Genomic DNA, 19,890 nt, shown 5'->3' with positions numbered 1-19,890 from the left:
TAGCTTTGAACTTGACTATTCTCATGTATCGAATTGAGTTTCATATAGCTTTGATAGTGAGCATTCATTTGTATCGAATTGAGTTTCAAATAGCTTTGATAGCTTGTATTCACTTGTATTGATTAGAACTTGACTATATACAGTGACTATTGACTTGTATCGATTAGAACTTGACTATTTCTGTGACTTTTCACTTGTATCCAATTGAACTTGACTATTTATGTGATTCACTTGTATCGAATTGAGTTTATTTCTGTGGTTTTTAGTTTACGTGTAGCTTTGAGTTTATGTGGTTCTTGTATTCAATATAGCTTTGATAGTATTGAATTTTTGTTTTTGAAATTTCTCTTTGTGTCTTTGTTCTTGTATCTCTGTTAACTAATATATATATATATATATATATATATATATATATATAAATATATTCATATATATGGGGTTGGAGCTTGTTGGTGTTTTAAAAATGGATAAGAGTTGGGTATGGCTGCCAAGGAATAGCATTGAGTACGAGAAAGGAGCAACAACATTTGTTTACGCATCATCGAGACGTTTGGGAGATCCTTCTGAAATGTTTTGTCCATGTACGGATTGCCGGAATCTGTGTCATCAACCAAATGATACTGTTTTGGAGCATCTGGTTATTAAGGGAATGGATCATAAATACAAGAGAAATGGATGCTGGAGTAAGCATGGGGAGATACGAGCTGATAAGTTAGAAGCTGAGCCTAGTAGTGAATTTGGAGCTTATGAGCTGATAAGAACAGCTTATTTTGATGGAGAAGACCATTCTGATTCTGAGAATCAGAATGAAGATGATAGTAAGGAGCCATCAACTAAAGAAGAATCTGACTTTAGAGAGAAGTTGAAGGATGTTGAAACTCCATTATATTATGGGTGTCCCAAGTACACAAAGGTGTATGCAATTATGGGGCTTTACCGCATTAAAGTAAAGAGTGGGATGTCAGACAATTACTTTGATCAACTTTTGAGTTTAGTGCACGACATCTTACCAGGAGAGAATGTGCTTCGAACTTCAACAAATGAGATCAAAAAATTCTTAAAGATGTTTGGTTTTGGGTATGATATCATTCACGCTTGTCCGAATGATTGCATCTTATACAGAAAGGAGTATGAGCTGAGGGATACTTGTCCTAGATGCAGTGCTTCCAGATGGGAAAGGGATAAACACACTGGTGAAGAGAAGAAGGGGATTCCAGCTAAGGTACTTCGATATTTTCCCATCAAAGATAGATTCAAGCGAATGTTTAGATCCAAGAAAATGGCTGAGGACTTAAGGTGGCATTTTAGCAATGCTAGTGATGATGGTACAATGCGACATCCAGTAGACTCTTTAGCTTGGGCTCAAGTGAATGATAAATGGCCTCAGTTTGCTGCTGAACCAAGAAACCTTAGACTAGGACTTTCAACTGATGGGATGAATCCGTTCTCTATTCAGAACACTAAGTATAGTACATGGCCAGTTTTACTAGTTAACTACAACATGGCTCCAACCATGTGTATGAAGGCAGAAAATATCATGTTAACTCTTTTGATACCTGGACCTACATCACCCAGCAATAACATAGATGTCTATCTAGCCCCCTTGATAGATGACTTAAAGGATTTGTGGAGTGATGGTATTCAAGTTTATGACTCATTCTTAAAGGAAAGTTTCACTCTTAGAGCTATGTTGTTGTGGAGTATCAGTGACTATCCAGCCTTAGGGACATTGGCTGGTTGTAAGGTGAAAGGAAAGCAAGCTTGTAATGTCTGTGGGAAAGATACACCTTTTAGGTGGTTGAAGTTCAGTAGAAAACATGTGTGCTTAAGCAATAGAAAACGACCTTGACCAGGGCATCCTTATAGGCGTAGAAGAGGCTGGTTTGACAACACTGTAGAAGAAGGGACAACTAGTAGAATTCAAACTAGAGAAGAAATATTTGAATCATTAAAGGATTTCAAAAATGATTTTGGGAGACCCTTGGAGAGAAACGGCAAAAGAAAGAGATCAGATTTGTGTGAGGATGATGAATATGGTGAAGACACACATCAATGGAGATGGAAGAAGCGATCAATTCTTTTTGAATTACCATATTGGAAGTAAATACCTCACCTTTTGAATTGTATCTTGAATTTAACTTTGATTGACTCTAACTGCTTATTGTTTGTATTGTAGGACCTTCCTGTCCGTCACAACATTGACGTGATGCATGTGGAGAAGAATGTGTCTAACGCCATTGTGTCTACTTTAATGCAATCTACCAAATCAAAGGATGGCTTGAATGCACGCAAAGACTTGGAAGATATGGGAATTCGTAGTAACTTGCACACTCAGTTAAGAGGGAAGAGGACATACTTACCTCCTGCGGTATTTTGGTTATCTAAGGATGAGAAAAAGAGATTCTGCAAAAGGCTGGCTAGGTTTAGAGGGCCGGATGGATATTGTACCAATATCTCCAACTGTGTTTCTGTGGATCCACCAGTCATTGGTGGTTTGAAGTCTCATGATCATCATGTGCTCCTTCAGAACTTGTTACCTGTTGCTTTGAGAGGATTGCTGCCTAAAGGACCTAGAGTCGCTATAAGTAGATTATGCCACTACTTCAACAGGCTGTGTCAGCGGGTTATTGACCCTGAGAAGCTAATCTCATTAGAGTCTGAATTAGTTGAGACTATGTGCCACATGGAGAGGTACTTTCCTCCATCTCTGTTTGACATCATGTTTCATCTGCCAATTCATTTGGCTAGAGAGGCTCGCTTAGGTGGACCCGTCCACTTTAGATGGATGTATTCCTTTGAAAGGTATTGTCTATAACTTTGTCTATATAGTTAATTACTTATATAAAATTTGGATATTGATCTAATCTTATTAACTTGCAGGTACATGAAAACTCTAAAGGCTTTTGTGAAGAATTTTGCAAGGCCTGAAGCTTGTATGGATGAGGGATACTTAGCTGGAGAATGTATGGCATTTTGCCTGGAATTTCTACAAGACTCATTATCAGTTCCAGAAGTCGTTAACCGCAATGAAGATATTGATAGTGATTCACTTGTTCTTGAAGGCAAACCACTAGAGAAAGCTACACAAGTAACTCTTACGAGTAAAGAGCGAGACATTGCTCATAGATATGTTCTAATGAACATGGCCTTTATGGATCCATATGTTAAGTAAGTGATTCTGCATTATTTTCTGTCAGTATTATTTGACTGTCATTAACTTGTATTCTAAACTTAGTTTTAAAACTGGTCACAGCTTGCATTTAGAAGAACTCCAAGCTACTGATGCCAGATGTATGAAGAATGAAACGTTTTTATGGAAGACACATGCAGAAAAGTTCTCACAGTGGGTAAAGGAAAAGGTGATTATTAGTTGATTTTTTGAAGAACTTAGTTGATTTTTTGTTTTCTGCTAATAGATACCTACAAACTCAAAGGAGACTTCAACCCAACCGAGATGGTTGGCCTTTGGACCAAGGCAGATTGCTCAATCATACAAGGGGTTTGTCATTAATGGACACAGATTTCACACAGACGACATGAAGAAGAAAACTCAAAACAGTGGGGTTACATATGAAGCATTTTCAATGTGTAGATCAAGTGCAAAGGATACTAGACAGCAGGCTGATATAGTGTCATACTTTGGAGTGATAAAGGAGATCATCATGTTGGACTATCACATGTTCCAAGTTCCTATATTCAAGTGTCATTGGGCTAACAAAGGGAATGGAGTCAAAGAAGAAGACGGATTCACTCTAGTCAATCTCTATTTAAACCAAACTGCTTATCTTCAAGATCCATACATTCTGGCTGCCCAAGCAAAACATGTCTACTACTCTAGAGAAGACGATTCTTCGCCTTGGTATGTAGTAATGAAGGCACCACCAAGAGGATATCATGAGTTAGAAACAAAAGAGGAGTTTGTTGCAGCATCAGTATTAATTCAGGAGAATGACGATATAGGGAATGAATCAAGTGATGATGAAAGTTTTTGTGTTAGGAATGACTGTGAAGGTGTCTTAGTAGCTGATTAATAGGACAGTAGGGAGTCTTTGCGTGTTGGTTAATGGGAGTTTCTGTGTTGGTTAATGGAGTCTTTGTGTGTTGGTTAATGGGATGAGTTTTTGTGTTTGATAGTATTGATCAGTTTGGTGTGTTTCAGGTAAAGAATGTCTACTTTACAACAGGAGAACCAACCTCGCCGCAGTAAGCGTATGCAAGGGATAGAGTTGAGCTCTACTTTTGGATTAAAGAAACATAGAAAAAGCAAGAAAACTGTGGCAGAAAAAGCAGCCATAGCCAATCATCAACAGGAGGAAGAGACTGAACAAGTAGCTGATGTTCTTGGTTCAGACTTGGCTGCAGAAGAGGAAGAAGAACAAGTAGCTGCTGTTCTTGGTTCAGACTTGGCTGCAGAAGAGGAAGAAGAACAAGTAGCTGATGAAGAAGTCCAACCAGCTAAACCAGCTGAAGAAGATCACCAACCACCTGAAGAAGAAGGAATTAAAGAAGAAATGGCTGCAGAAGAAGCTGGAACTGAAGAAGAGGGAACTGAGATTCTGTCCACTGAATCAACTCAAAGCCACCAATCCGCAACCAAGAAAAGGAAGACACGGGGACCAACTAGGATGCGTAAAATAGCAAAGCAACCTGACGAGAAGCTAGAAGTTGAATTTACTTCTCTGGGTGAACATGTAGGTTCAGCATCAGTCACACTTTCATCTTTCCTTGGTCCTCTTGTGAGAGAGCATGTACCTGTTTTGCTTCATGACTGGAGGCACTTACCTGATGAGACTAGGGACACACTCTGGGAAGAGATTCAGGTATATTAGTCTCATTTGCTGAGTTTAATCATTGCATGATTGTGTTTAACTATGTGTTTTCAATGAGTAGGGGAGGTTCAATTTGAAAGAAGATTGGCAAAAGGATGCTGTTTTTAAGCAGATGGGTTGTGTGTGGAGGTCTTCTAAGTCGAAGCTCACAACGAAAGTGCGTGCAGTGAAGAGCAAGACGGATTTGCTTTCGCTGAAAAACCAAGTAACATACAATCTGTGACGGCTTGGAATGCTTGGGTGAAGAACAGGAAGACCACTGCCTTCAAGGTTGTGTATTTTTGTAACTATAAATCTTTAGAAGATGATTTGTTTTAATGGAAGGTGATTTTGAAGGAAATAAGTGACAAGTACAGGATGTTGAGGAAGGCACATATTCCACACACCACCAGCCGCAAAGGAATGATTCGCCTAGTCCATGAGATGGTATAGTATATGTCCACTCTGTAATCAATTAAGCTTGTGTAAATTGGTTACCATCAACTAATCACTATCTGTTTTGTAGAAAAAAAAGAGTTCCAACCCTAAATTGGTGACAAGAAGCAAGGTTTGGATAGCAGGTCATACACACTCAGATGGGAGACCTGTCAACCCTGAATTTGCAGAGACGATTGTAAGACAATCATTAACTTGCTTTCTTTTTTTGTTTTGCTAGTACTTATTGTCATTACATTATGTTTCAGGAAAAAATCAAATCTATTGATAGTAAAATGGACTCATCATCATTCACCGATCTTAAAGAAGATGTTGTGAGTCAAGTATTAGGTAAAGACAAGCCTGGAAGACTTAGAGGTATGGGCAGAGGAGTCATTGCAACTAAGTTAGCATTCATGTTAGCTAGAGATTCACATGTGGAGAAGCTTGAAGCTACACAAGCTGATTTGCTGACAAAGCTTGAGGACTTGCAAAATGTAGTTAATGGCTTAGCTGCCAAAAAGGTAAATTATCTAACTGAATATACTTGTGCTATTAAGCAAAATTGAATGTTATATGTTACTAATTCCATTGTTTTTGTCAGGAACATGTTGAAGAGGTTTCTAAGTCTGAGGCTAGTAATGTTAGTGCAGGAGTTCGATATCAGTTACTTGATTGGTGCTCAGATGATGATGTTGTTGTAGTAGGTGAAGGTGAATTCTGTTCTGCTGAACAAATGTACAAGATTGGATGGATTCCACTTGGACGTAATGCTGCGTCTGTTGTTGTGAAGTCAGTGTCAGACGCCACAACTTCTTTGTGAAGGCCTACACCATCAGTTTTCACACTTGGTGAAGCTTTAGGGAACACGATTGCTTGGCCTTTCGATAAGATTATTCTAGACAGTGATGTATCATCACCTTCTGAGAATCAGACTGTAGGATCTTCGGTAATGTCTTTTTCTCATCACTTGTCAATTATCTAGCTGAACCTAAACACTGACTCTAGTAACTTTTTATTTATGCATCATGCCTTAGGCTAAAGATTCATCAGCCGTTAAAATCATCATAATTGATTGGAATATGGTTGGTCTGTGGTTGGTGAGGGTCAGTTGTGTTCAACAGACCGACTAGAACTTGTGAACAATATGCCTCTTGGTCCTTCTACTGGAATTGTTAAGGTTGAGAAAGTGTTTAACAAAGACGCATATTTGTGGAGACCAAGTCCAGGAAAGTTTGTGATGGGAGATGTACTAAATGAGAACATTGCATGGCCACTTCATAGTATACAATATGTGAATTCATCTCCTCCACAGTATGAAACAGCATCAGCAGAAAAAGACCATTACCACCATCAGCAGATAAAAGACCAGCATCAGTAAATTTCTGCACTTTAACTTACAGCCTATAAAATCAAGTATTATTTCTGCTTGAATGCTTGGTATTATTTCTGCCTGAATGCTTGGTATTATTTTTGAATCTTGTAGAGCTTAAGCCACAGTACTGCTAGCACCAGCAAATCTGCCAAAAAGAAATGCATCATGTTAGATTATAAGAACGGAAGACAAAAGAGTTGCAGAAGGAAGAGTATGTGCCTCTAACCCTTCAGACACAGTCCACCATATGCCCCTAGGTCCAAATGCGAGCAAGGTATGTGTAGAAGTTTCAAAGATTGGAGATGCTGCTGTGTGGAGACCAAACTCTGAAATTCAAACCATTGCCGATGCAGTAGGTAGTATTGTGGCTTGGCCTACTGATAAAATCATGTTTGTGTAAACATATGTTGGTTTTTTTGTTAAGTACTTTGACATTAAAATGTAATTTGGGATCTTAAATTTTATATAATATGAATTTCTTTCTAAATTTTGAATTTATGATATCTAAATAATATGAATTTTTTCTGAATTTGGGATTAAAAATTAATTTATGAGCTGAAATTAATTGAAGAAATATTGTATAATTAAAAATATCATAATATATAAATATTGCAATTAACTAAATGCTATTGTCTAATTATATGTAGTAAATTAAATATGCTATGTATAATAGTTATTAATATCAGAAACTAATCGCTATTAAATAATTAAAGATTGCAGCAGATAAAGCGCTGTAATTAATGAAATAATGATAGCAGAACAAAAAAAAGCTACAATATGTCTCCGACCTATTATGACGAACGATGATAGAGTGCTTCTAATAACGCTATAGTATAATTAAATAGCATTTTTCGGGCGCTACAAATGCTCCATATTCTTGTAGTGCTCTATACGGGTTAGACAAGCTCCTCGTCAATGGAATAAGAGATTTGATAGATTCATGTCTGAGGAACGATTTGTTAGAAGTGTTCATGATTCGTGTGTCTATGTCAAGCTGATTGGTGCAGAAAATCATGTGTATCTGTTACTTTATGTGGATGATATGTTGATTGCTGCAAAAGATATGTGAGAGGTTAACAAGTTAAAGAAGAGACTTAGTGAGGAATTTGAAATGAAGGATCTAGGTGCTGCAAGTAAGATCCTAGGAATTGAAATCACTAGAGACATGAAACAAGGTGTATTATGCTTGTCTCAGTCAGGGTATCTAGGTAAGATACTTCAAAGGTTTAATATGAGTGGGTGTAAGGCTACGAATACACCTATTGGAACCCATTTCAAACTCTCATCAGTGAGAGATATGTCAGAATGCATTAACACAGAGAAAACTCCTTATGCAAGTGCAGTAGGAAGTGTTATGTATTCTATGATTGGTACTCGTCCTGACTTAGCCTATGCATTAGGTCTGGTTAGTCGGTTCATGAGCAAGCCCGGGTCTATGCATTGGGAAGAAGTTAAATGGCTGTTGAGATATATAAAGGGCTCACAAGAGTTGTGTCTTGTGTATACCAAAGGGAAGAATTTGAATATTATGGGTTACTGTGATTCAGATCATGGTGGAGATCTTGAAAAACAAAGATCTGTTAGTGGATATATTTTCACTGTGGGAGACAACACAGTTAGTTGGAAATCTTGTCTGCAGTCAATTGTTGCATTGTCTACTACTGAAGAAGAGTTTATAGCCTTAACAGAAGCTGTGAAAGAAGCTATTTGGGTTAAAGGGCTAATGGAAGATCTTGGTTTCAAGCAGGATAAAGTTCAGGTGTGGTGTGACTCTCAGTCTGCGATTTGCCTAACCAAGAACAATGTGTTCCATGAAAGGACTAAACACATGTTGCGTAAACGGGCATTTATGAGTGAGATCATAGAAGAAGGGGAAATAAATGTGGTGAAGATCCACACGTCAAACAATCCTCCAGATATGTTGACTAAGTGTATCCCAATTCACAAGTTTGTTTCAGCTTTGGAGTTTCTGAAGTTGATCAAGTGGGACTGAGCTTTCATGCTCGGTTTGCTGAAGGTTAAGTCCATGTATGGCATCTACTATGTTTGATGAAGACTTGTATCAAGGTGGAGATTGTGAAGGTGTGATCCAATTCTTCCGGTTTAGTCTGATGTCAACTTGATTAGACCGGTTAGTATTGGTTAGTGATTGATTGTTGGTTTAAGCATCAATTGAAGGGTTAGAAGACTGATTTTAAGTGTTTGAGAAAAGGATCAGAAGACTCCAGCTGGTTTAGAGGGTTTGCCGTTTTGGTCTGGTTCTATAAATACTTTGTATTCTCAGCTTCTTTCTCTTTGTACTGTATTTTCTTCTTCTTCGTTTGTAATCTCCATTGAAGAGCTCTGTTCTTGAGTTTCTGGAGAAAGACATTAAATCTTCATAGTGGATTGCTGGATTGAATTCAGCCCCAGACATAGATTCATCACATCGATGGATTAAACTGAGTAAACAACTTTGTGTCTTTGTTCTTTCTTTTTGTTTTCATTCACGATTCAAAAAAGTGTTTGATTCTTGAGAGTTGAGAGAGATTGAGTTGGAAAGTGTTAAAGTTTCGTGTGGTTTTGAGCATCGGTTTACAACATTTATACGTACATAATCTATTTATATTTTCATAAAACTTATATTTATATTTAAACCTTTAACGAACTCTACTATATGATTGTGATCGTTACTTTTAATTTTTTTATACATATATTCTTTCGCGCTGCGCAGCTTGGATCGATACCTAGTACATTTATTTATTGTACTTGTTTTCTAACGTCACGCTGTTTAGATGACTGAAAAACGGCATGTAGTTTTCAGTCCAGATCATCATCTCTACCATTCCCTTATGGCCTTATCTAACCCAACGATAAAACGCAGGAGCCATAGAAGAATAACAGATAAAACTCTCTGTGTGAGTGAGTGAGACTCAACCATGGCGTCTTTGGCTCAGCAATTCTCGGGATTGAGATGTTCCCCACTCTCTTCTTCTTCTAGGTTATCGAGGAGAGCTTCGAAGAACTTTCCCCAGAACAAATCTGCCTCTGTTTCTCCGACTATTGTCGCCGCGGTTGCAATGTCTAGCGGTCAAACAAAGGAGCGTCTTGAGCTGAAGAAGATGTTCGAAGATGCTTATGAACGATGTAGAACTTCTCCTATGGAAGGTGTTGCTTTCACCGTCGACGATTTCGCTGCTGCTATTGAACAATACGACTTCAATTCCGAAATCGGCACTAGGGTTTGTCTATTCTCTTTTACCTACTTCAGATTCTTTGGGGAATTTGAAATATAGTTCTAAAGATATGAGTTTTATTACATGACAATGGTGGTTCTGTAGAAATTGTGTATCATTTGTGGTTAATGATGTTGTTTTAGGTAAAAGGAACAGTGTTCAAGACTGATGCAAATGGTGCATTAGTTGACATTTCTGCAAAGTCATCGGCTTACTTGTCGGTAGAACAAGCGTGTATTCATAGAATTAAGCATGTGGAAGAAGCTGGTATTGTACCTGGTATGGTGGAAGAGTTTGTCATCATTGGTGAAAATGAAAGTGATGACAGTTTGCTATTGAGCTTAAGGAATATTCAATACGAACTTGCTTGGGAACGTTGCAGGCAGCTTCAGGCTGAGGATGTTATTGTCAAGGCTAAGGTATGTTTGAAACTTGTTTGCTACTATTGTGGTTTCTGTGGTTATAGTTTCAGGAATTTGATTGTTATGTGTAGGTTATTGGTGCTAACAAAGGTGGATTGGTTGCTCTTGTGGAAGGTCTTCGTGGATTTGTGCCCTTTTCGCAGATATCATCGGTTAGTAGTTGCCTCAGAACTGTGAATATTTCAAGGTTTTGTTAGTTGATTTTAAGACGAAACACAACCTGATATATATGAAATGTGTTTTCTTCTACATTTTTGTCAGAAAGCAGCAGCTGAAGAGCTTCTTGAAAAAGAAATACCTCTTAAGTTTGTGGAGGTTGATGAGGAACAAACAAAGCTTGTCCTCAGCAACCGTAAAGCTGTAGCAGATAGCCAAGCTCAGCTTGGAATTGGATCTGTGGTCCTCGGAGTTGTTCAGAGCTTGAAACCTTATGGTGCCTTCATTGACATTGGTGGAATCAATGGGCTTCTTCATGTCAGTCAGATAAGTCATGACCGTGTCTCAGATATCGCAACTGTTCTTCAGCCTGGTGACACTTTGAAGGTATACTCTTAAACGTTTAATTTCAGATGTTAAAACAACAGTCCCTAACTTTTAATGTACAGGTTATGATATTGAGTCACGACCGTGACAGAGGAAGAGTAAGTCTCTCCACAAAGAAGCTGGAGCCAACACCTGGTGATATGATTCGTAACCCAAAACTTGTGTTCGAGAAGGTAACTCTATTTCCATTCAAAAAAACTTTCCCTATTTTCTTTTATGTCTCAATCATTTGCTACTTTCTGCTGTCTCAAGGCTGAGGAGATGGCTCAGACATTCAGACAGAGAATTGCGCAAGCAGAAGCCATGGCTCGTGCAGACATGCTTCGCTTCCAACCTGAGGTATCATTCTCCACTTGCCTGATCTCGTTTATCCATGCTTATTGATTTCTTATTGCAATCAAGTTCCAAAAGTGTACATGTTTAGTAACCATCTAAGATTTTTTCCTTTTACATTGATCATCACAAATGAGTTAATTTGGATTTTGAGAATTATGTTGTTGTTTTCGGTATGTTGGTTTGTTTAACCATAACCATAGAAGGTTGTAATTGGTGGAGGATAATAAGCTCATGTTGTTGTGTGTTTGAACAGAGTGGACTGACGCTGAGTTCTGACGGGATACTAGGACCACTCGGATCTGAGTTACCAGATGATGGCGTAGATCTAACGGTCGACGACATTCCTTCTGCAGTTGATATTTAGATTCTAAAGCTTTAGTGTATTTTTTCATACACAAAAACACCTCCTTGAGCTTAATTGAATATGTAGTTTACTTCCTACAAGACATTTTATCATGTGTACTTTGTCTTTTGTAATCGATATGTTCTGTTACAATGTCAAGAAACCAAAGAAAGGCTTTGCCCAAGACCAAACAGAGCACACGGTCTTAAAAAAAAAGATATTGTTAAATTTTTAATAAGAATTTATCCATAACCTTTACGGCAGAACAGGTGTCTTGACAAAGTTTGTTTAGCGGCTGTTGTTAGCAAATGTGATTGGGTCTACCCTATTTTGAGTGTGATTGAAGCTGGAGAAGTAAGAAGAAACTGTAACATATTGTCTAAAGAAGCAGGAATTAGATGGGTAGGTTTACCAAATGGCTTGTTTAGTTCTATTCAAGGATTTCGACACTAGTTTTAAAATCACCAGGGAACGTGATAGGACTATGAGGGTGGTGTTGGGTATGGATATCTTCAGACTCATTGAGTATATGGAGGATCAAATAGGTACTGAAATATTTCAAATGTCCAAAGACTTGATTTGATTAAAGTATCTTGGAGACGAGGAAATGGTTAGACTAAGAAATTATTCGTTTTTGTAGGGTTCTGGCTGATTAAGAATCCACGTAACGTTTTGGAAGATGGTGTGATTAAATATCTTAAGCAAGGGATAAATGTAAAGCACCAAATCAGATTTCGTACCGTTTTCAATAATTTTGATATTTTGAAGAATGAAGTTGTTCTTGGTGGTGGTGATTCGGAACTGGAAATTCAGATGGAGGTTTCTATGTGAGTGTATCTTGCGTTAGGATTGCTCTAAACAGACCTGCGAGGATTCCTTCATTCTCGCACAAGGTTATCGTATCTCACAAATTTGATTGATGGTCTCTTCTCATTGGCTAATGATATGCAACATGATCAAACTCATTTGTCTGAATCTCACCAAAGCTCATAGTTTTTCGACAAGCCCAAACTGATAGATCTGCATTACAACTCTCTATCTATATTTTATACGTTATAAGAAACAAGTCAAGCTTTTTTTATTATTTTATAAGTTAAATTTACCTTTTCAACTTGGTATGAAAATCATCAAAGAAAATATTTTAATGCAAACCATTTCTTCTCTCTATTTTATTTCATTGATTTTCTAGAAAAACACAAAACATATTAAAACTGATTATAAATATATTATTTTTGTGATTTATATTTTTCTATAATTTTAAGCCAATGATATTTAATTATTTGTCTTAAAATTTAAAATTCATCAATAATAATTAATAAATAGTGCATAGAAAAACTAAAAAAAATAATCTTTTTGAAACAATTTTTTTTTCTAAGAAATGAATTAATAAAGAACAGAAGGAGTATAATATAGCTTATTATCCAAAAATTTAAGCGAGGTTTCTTCTAGTTACAATTATGTTTTGTAATACTATGAGATATATTTTCCATATAAGATCAAATTGGATAATAGAAATTTATGGCATTTCGAAATAATACAAATTGAAATGTTTTATATAGAATTCCTTAGATGGTTTTTTTTTTTCATTTATTCTTCGATACTAAAATTTGCATTCTTTTTTTTTGCTAAATAAAATTTGCATTCTTTAAGAAAGGCCATTAAGCATAGGTAGCAACAATTTATCTCGTATAAATCAATTTATTTGATGGATTAGTCATTTGATCCATATCAGATATAAAGAGATATTTAATGGGATTAGTCGCTAATTACTATATAATATCATACCAGGAAAGGTTATTTGATTATATGCCATTTAACAACAAACAAGTCAAACACTCAGTAACTGTACATCGATTATCGATTGATATTTTGGGATCGATAGTACTTTCATAGTATCAGTAGTGATATATTTTCGGATTTTAGTAATCCTTGGTTAAATTAACAAATATTACTAATAGATGTTAAAACCAAACTACTGATATCAACTACAACTAGTTGATGTAAAAAGGTAGGTAGTACCATTCTACTAATCCAATAGTTTTCAAAATTGATGTACACAAATATTTGAAATAATCTATTAGGTTGTTTAAAAAAAAATGAAAGAGAAGGCGATTAAAGCCATAATAGCATTATCATTCTTATTATTGATTACTTATTAAAAAGAGAGGGGGATACAAAAGCAAATTAAGGGTAGCCGAGGTTGTCATGGAAATAAAAGTCTTGAAAAAACACAAGACCAACCACTCTTATCTCACAAACATAAAAGAAGTTTGCTATATATAATTATAAGAAAATTATAGATATAGCTAAAACCTTGCATTAAAAAGAAAGCGATAAAAGATAGCTTCCATGCATGTTAGGGATTTGATTTTGCGGCGGAAGGAGCGAGGCTAGTAAGACCATCACAACCTGATTCTTTAGAGGCCAAGGCTGCAACGATCGGATTCAGCTTCGACTCGTTCTCAACAAATGTCTTGTAGTCTAAACTCGTGTCTTCATAAATGTCCCACCATTTTTTCACCAACATTTTAATATCTTCTCGGTCCATATGCTCCTCTTCTCCAGTGAATCTCCAAGGTTTTGAGCCCTAGAAAATGATTCAAAATTAACATGACCAACATTAATTAGTAACATGATCTATTATATTACATATCAAGAGTCCTATTAAGAGATTAAAAACAAACATACTTTAGCACAATAATGAACAACATTGATTTGGTCGAGGTCAATGCATTCGGGATGACGCCAAAGCATAGCTAGTACGAGGTTGTACGTCGAAGGGATTGGCTTGTAAATATCTCTAAAGTATATATTCAGAAAATCTTATAAATAGATAAACAATAATATTAGATTTGTAAAATAAATGTAAATAATGAAAATAAAAGTCTTAAAAAATCCTAATTGATCGGACCTGTTCGGCGAATGAAGTAGGAGTGGTGACTTGAACAGTTTGAAGAAGATCCTCGTAAGTGAGGAGATTTGGTTCAAAGACCAACATACCCGCGTTGAAATACAATGGCGGCACATGACCAAGACTGTTCATCGGCCACCTCACTTTTTCGGGCGACTGTTGGCAGTAACCAATCTTGTATTGAGGTGTTTTTGACCAAGAACCCTCGCAAAAACAGTCTTTGACGGCGTACAAGTAGCCAGATGGAGTGTCAAATAGATGATCGATGTTGCTAAACACTTGTATGTCTCCATCTAAATATATCATCTTCTCATATTCCACAAACTGCATTTATATATGTAATCATATGGTTAGAATAAAATATATATACTATAAGACTTAAGACAAACTTTATACATATGTTCTTGAAATGTTATTTACTAAATTAAAACAACTTCTGAGAATAATAATAAGCGTTATTATTATAGATTTGTGACTATATATAAATCTTGATTAGTATACGGCACATGACAATTTATTTGTTAGATAAAATGATAAGCGTTATTATTTGTTTCTGTTAAAAAATTCACAAACATTCAAATCCACGTGTCACTCAAAGTAATTTGTGGGTACGTGTTTACATGCAATAAACGATAGTTGACAAAGAAAACCGATACAGTGATATACGGATATATGCATGTAAGTAAGATCCTACCTCCCAAATTCGAAGCTTGGAGTAGTTGATAACGTAATAAGCCATAGCATAACCAGCTTGGTTTTCCGGCGGATAAACCGGTTCAATCTCCCGGATGATACATCCTTGAGCCACCAAGATTTGACGGTGTTCTTTCGGTACGTCTGGGAGCATAGCCACAACAAGAGGATAAGCTGCTTTCACCTTACGAAGTCCCTTGGCTAAACCAACCACACCCATCCAATAGTCTTGGTTACCAGCTAGGAAAGTGACGTAAGCCCTTTTTCCATCATTAGGAATCACCGCCACGTCAGCCTCTACCTTTCTTTCGATGTTCATCTCCGTTGGTGCCATCTCAAAAGAAGCTTAGTCTCTTTAGATAAGTTTTAAAAGATAAGAACTTTTTTTTTGGTTGCGGTTATAAGATATGTCGATGGTGATATTATATAAAGGAGAGAAAGAGGAAGTTGAATTAATTATGGTTTTGATTTTGAATATCTTAGGGGATTTTCTTATGGAAAACGTTTTTTGATTGTGATTGACCCGATTCTTGTTTGCCAAGATTTAGAATCGGATAAAGATATTAAATCTAGAATCGTAAATAATATGGAAATTGAAATATTAATTGGTGTGATAAATGTTGATGTATATGGTACATACCATGTTCTTGTAAGTCTTTTGTGTATGGAATATTTATTTAGTTCAACGTGGCCCTATTATTATATCGGTTTTATCCTAAGTTGGACGTTTTCAAGATACCGTTAATTCATCCGAATATTTTGTAGATTGGAGTTTCCTACTACTAATTTTTTTTCTTTATTTTTTGAATATCAGGAGGTTTTGGACCGAAGCCCGTAATTTTTCCAGGCCCGAAACCACATCATGTAATATTAGTTTCATCCCAAACATCATTCGAACCGGCGACCTCTAAGCTTCGCCAAAGGTCTTTACCAATTGAGCTAATGCCAGTCGAAAAACCAAATTAGGTATTAAGTTTGGTAAATTCAGGTCAATTAGTGATATTTTTAGGTATAAAATATTCAAATGCCATATACAGTCGAAAAACCAAATTAGCATAACAATTAGTCTCACTGTCTTCTTTCAGACCTAAATACGGATTTGAGTTTGCTAATTTTTGTTGGTCAAAAGAACGAAAAGATTGCGATCACAAATGAAATGATGTTTCGTTTCATAATTGGGTTGAAATAAAAACATGGGCTTCAGAAGTTGGGATTTCATTTGCATTACAAGCCCATTTCATTGTCCATGGCCTACAAGAGAGGATGTTCTCAATTCTTATGAACGAGACATAAAAAATCAGAATCAATCATGCAACGGGAACTCGGTTTAGACTATGGAAAGAATGTGACCAAAATGGCTTGAGAAAATGATTTCATACATGTTAAAAGGGTCGGTCACATTTCATTTCATACATCATCGTGTCTTCTCTTGGACTGAAGAGCTAAACGAGCGTCTCTCTCTTTCTCAAACTGTCTGTAATCAGCTCTCTCCAAGAAACCAACTTTGTCGAGATACTGATCCGAGCTTTTCTTGTACTTATCTAGCTCGTCTTCAACACCTTTGTGTTCTTCCTTATACTCTCCCCAATCTTTCTTCGTCTTGTCCAAAACACTCAGCTTTTGTTTCTTTTTTATCTGCTCAAGAACCGCATCAACCGCTGAAGGCGCTGCTGAGGAGGAAGAGGAGCCTTTGTTTCCCCTCTCCAATGCTTCCTTTGAATCCGCTTCAACTAACCGCTTTACTTCGATTTCTTGACCCGCAAAATCTTTGACCTCGGTTATCTGGAAATAATCGAGAAGAACATATGTATTAACTGAATGAATACGCCCCAAGTGCAAATCACAGATCACAGAGGTTCAATTAATTAGATTCTATTCTAACACATTCCATATTCCTAGTTCCAAAAAGCTGATAAGATCATAGTAACTAACAACACAAACTCAAACAAAAAGGAAGTTTTATTTATGGATTGCAACGCATCAATCAAACCACATTAACTTGAGACAGAGATTCTAGTCATCCACAATCCATCTTCTTACTTCTAAACAGCTGATACGATCAAAGATTCTAAGTTATATCAATACAATAACAAGCTAAAACACAGATTCAAACAAAAAGCAAGCATTGTTTTCATATCACAAAGGATCAATCAAACTACACTTTTTCTTGAGACGTAGATTCTAATCCTACACAATCCACCTTCCTAGTTTTAAACAGCTGATAAGATCTTACATTCTAACAATACGGTACCGCGCCAAAACACAGATTCGAACCAAAAACAAACTGTACATACGGATAAAGAAAGGTTAAATCAAATTGCATTTTAACTGAAAACAGAGATTCCAAAATCCATCTTCTTAGTTACAAACAACTAATCAAACAATTCTGAGCCAAAAACAAAGTCAAGAAACGAGCTTTAAACAATCCACCTTCCTAGTTTTAAACAGCTGATAAGATTTTACATTCTATCGATACGGTACCGCGCCAAAACACAGATTCGAACAAAAAAAAACTTTCGGGGATCTTACATCCTAACGATACAGTACCAAGCTTTAAACAATCCACCTTCCTAGTTTTAAACACAGATTCGAAAAAAGGTTCAATCAAAATGCATTTCAACCCAAAACAGAGATTCCAGTCCTCCACAATCTATCTTCTTAGTTCCAAACAACTGAGAAGGCCTTCGAATCTAACAATTCCGAGTCAAACACAAACTCAAACAAGAAATGAGGTTTATTCGGGGATCGTAAAGGTTCAATCAAAATCAAACTACATTTTAACTCGAGACAGAGATTCTACTCCTACACCATCTATCTTCTTAGTTCCTAAACAACTAATCAAACCTTAGATTCATAAAATTCTGAGCCAAACACAAACTCAAACAAGAAACGAGCTTTATTTTCTTATCGTAAAGGTTCAATCAAACCACATTTTTACTCGAGACAGTGATTCAACTCCTACACAATCTATCTTTTTAGCTCCAAAACAGCTGATAAGATCTTATCTTCTAACAATAACGAACCAAAACACACAAATTCAAACATAAAACTTTTCTAACCTCAATCTTGCCCCGGCTCGATGCAGCTGCAGCCGTTACAGTTGCGTTTCGCACCGCAGCTAAAGCGGCTGCAGCAATACTCTTAGCCTCCTCACTACAGCTATGATTCAAAACACTCTTCTGTACATCAGAAACACAAGTATCCTTCTTCTTCACATTCACACCGAGATAACTTTTCCAATTCTGCAAATTTTTTTTGAAAAACACATTCAAAATCCCAAACGTAAGAAAAGAATCAAAACGCAGAGAGAGTAGATAAAAATCTCACGCTATTAGCTGAGTTTTTAGCGGGCAAAGCGGTTGAGACGAAATTGACACGTTTATTTGGAACTCCTTCGTTCATTCGTTGCCAAATATCAGCAACTTTCTTCGATACAGTGCTCGAACCGTTATTCTCAGGCGATTGCTCATGAGATCCCATGTCTAGATTCAAGATACGTCTCTGTTCAAAAGGAGTAAAATTTCAATCGACTCGTAATCGAAAACTTTTTAGGGTTTTAGAACAAGAAAAAATCGTAACTCTATCTGAGATTGAAGAGAGACGAATTGGGGAAGAGGAACAGAGAGAGTTCACCTACCTGGAAATTCTGGCGGACGAAAACCCTAATTGGTGGAACTATCTGCGTCGATTGAGGATGATGAGCGTTTGAGACCCTTTTTCTTATAATTATCTATACTTTTAAGAAAATAATAAATAGCCCCAAATGTTTTAAAAATAACAAATAGGAGAAATTTCGATGTTGAAAACTGAAAAGGTTTTTGGAAGTCTAGTTATAGATTGGGGAAATCCGTGTTTGCACTATCATCCCATTCTTCAGAAATCACAAAAAAAAAAAAAAAAGAGAAACCCCAATTCTCTTCGTCATTTGACAGACTAACATCCAATTCCTCAGAAATCACAAAAAAAAACAATTCTCTTCGTCATTTGACAGAAAAAACAAAAATAATTGTTAAAAATATCATTTCCACATTAAATTTTTATTTATAGCCTCTTTAAATTTTTAATGGTCATTTTATCTCTATTTAAAAATTGTTTTAGATTAACAAAATGAAATGTTAATATTTTTTTTGCTTGCAATATTCCAAAATAAATTTTCTGCCAAAAAATTCGAAAAAAAGTTTCCAATCGAAATTTTTTTTTGGCGGGAAATAAATTTACAAGAGATTTTAAAAGATTTACAAGGGATTTTTAAAGAGTTTTAAAAAATTTTCAAAAGATTTTTAAAGGGCTTTAAAAGATTTACAAGAGTTTTTAAAAGATTTTTAAAGGCTTTAAAAGTGTTTTAAAAGATTTACAATGGATTTTTAAAGAGTTTTAAGAGATTTATAAGAGATTTTTAAAGGGTTTAAAAGGGTTTTAAAAGATTTACAAGGGTTTTTAAAAGATCTTTAAAGAATTTTCAAGAAGACCCTTTAAAAACTCTTGTAAATCTTTTTAAAACCTTTTTGTAAAGGTTTACAAGAGTTTTAAAATAGTTCAAAAATTATTAAAGGGGTTACAAGAGTTTTTAAAGAATTTTTAAATGGTTTACAAGGGTTTTAAATGATTTACAATAGTTTTTAAAAGATTTACAAGAGTTTTAAAATCCAATAAAAACTCTTGTAAATTTTTTTAAAACCTTTTGTAAAGGTTCATAAAAGTTATAAAATCGTTCAAAAATAGTTATAAATGTTTTAAATACTTACAACTTTTTTTCTAAGAGTTAAAAAATGATTGTAAAGACTTTATAAGAGTTTTAAAAAGATTTTA

At 35.9% G+C, this 19,890-nt stretch overlaps 3 protein-coding genes and 1 pseudogene across 7 annotated transcripts; 2 read left to right on the top strand and 2 right to left on the bottom strand.

Moving 5' to 3' along the window:
* Positions 1–463: 463 nt before the first annotated feature.
* Positions 464–8,611, top strand: AT5G29646 (annotated as a pseudogene; the record flags this gene model as incomplete). Its single annotated transcript has 1 exon — positions 464–8,611.
* Positions 8,612–9,461: 850 nt separating this feature from the next.
* Positions 9,462–11,760, top strand: RPS1 (ribosomal protein S1). Its single transcript, NM_180572.2, has 7 exons — positions 9,462–9,839; positions 9,977–10,252; positions 10,327–10,407; positions 10,517–10,798; positions 10,861–10,971; positions 11,051–11,137; positions 11,388–11,760. Exons 1-7 carry the CDS (start codon positions 9,537–9,539, stop codon positions 11,496–11,498), a joined length of 1,251 nt encoding a protein of 416 aa, NP_850903.1. The 5' UTR covers positions 9,462–9,536; the 3' UTR covers positions 11,499–11,760.
* Positions 11,761–13,589: 1,829 nt separating this feature from the next.
* Positions 13,590–15,510, bottom strand: GolS10 (Nucleotide-diphospho-sugar transferases superfamily protein). 2 transcript variants are annotated; one of them, NM_001344088.1, is made up of 4 exons: positions 15,083–15,510; positions 14,389–14,712; positions 14,166–14,277; positions 13,590–14,064 (listed from the first exon to the last, which is right to left on the bottom strand). In NM_001344088.1, the coding sequence occupies exons 1-3, from the start codon at positions 15,413–15,415 to the stop codon at positions 14,203–14,205; spliced, it is 732 nt and encodes a 243-aa protein (NP_001331308.1). In that variant the 5' UTR covers positions 15,416–15,510; the 3' UTR covers positions 13,590–14,064; positions 14,166–14,202. The 2 variants fall into 2 exon arrangements, with proteins under 2 accessions (NP_001331308.1, NP_850902.1); NM_180571.2 differs by having other exon boundaries at positions 13,691–14,064; positions 14,166–14,264; positions 15,083–15,489.
* Positions 15,511–16,223: 713 nt separating this feature from the next.
* Positions 16,224–18,973, bottom strand: AT5G30490 (craniofacial development-like protein). 3 transcript variants are annotated; one of them, NM_180570.2, is made up of 4 exons: positions 18,719–18,973; positions 18,409–18,582; positions 18,141–18,323; positions 16,224–16,863 (listed from the first exon to the last, which is right to left on the bottom strand). In NM_180570.2, the coding sequence occupies exons 2-4, from the start codon at positions 18,559–18,561 to the stop codon at positions 16,489–16,491; spliced, it is 711 nt and encodes a 236-aa protein (NP_850901.1). In that variant the 5' UTR covers positions 18,562–18,582; positions 18,719–18,973; the 3' UTR covers positions 16,224–16,488. The 3 variants fall into 3 exon arrangements, with proteins under 3 accessions (NP_850901.1, NP_001318672.1, NP_001078630.1); NM_001085161.1 differs by having other exon boundaries at positions 16,281–16,863; positions 18,715–18,758; NM_001344087.1 differs by having other exon boundaries at positions 16,234–16,863; positions 18,409–18,758.
* Positions 18,974–19,890: the final 917 nt, after the last annotated feature.

This window comes from Arabidopsis thaliana, chromosome 5, assembly GCF_000001735.4.
Source record: "Arabidopsis thaliana chromosome 5, partial sequence".
NCBI lineage: Eukaryota > Viridiplantae > Streptophyta > Magnoliopsida > Brassicales > Brassicaceae > Arabidopsis > Arabidopsis thaliana.
Note: the sequence above shows the minus strand (reverse complement) of the source record. Positions and strands in the feature narration are given on the sequence as shown.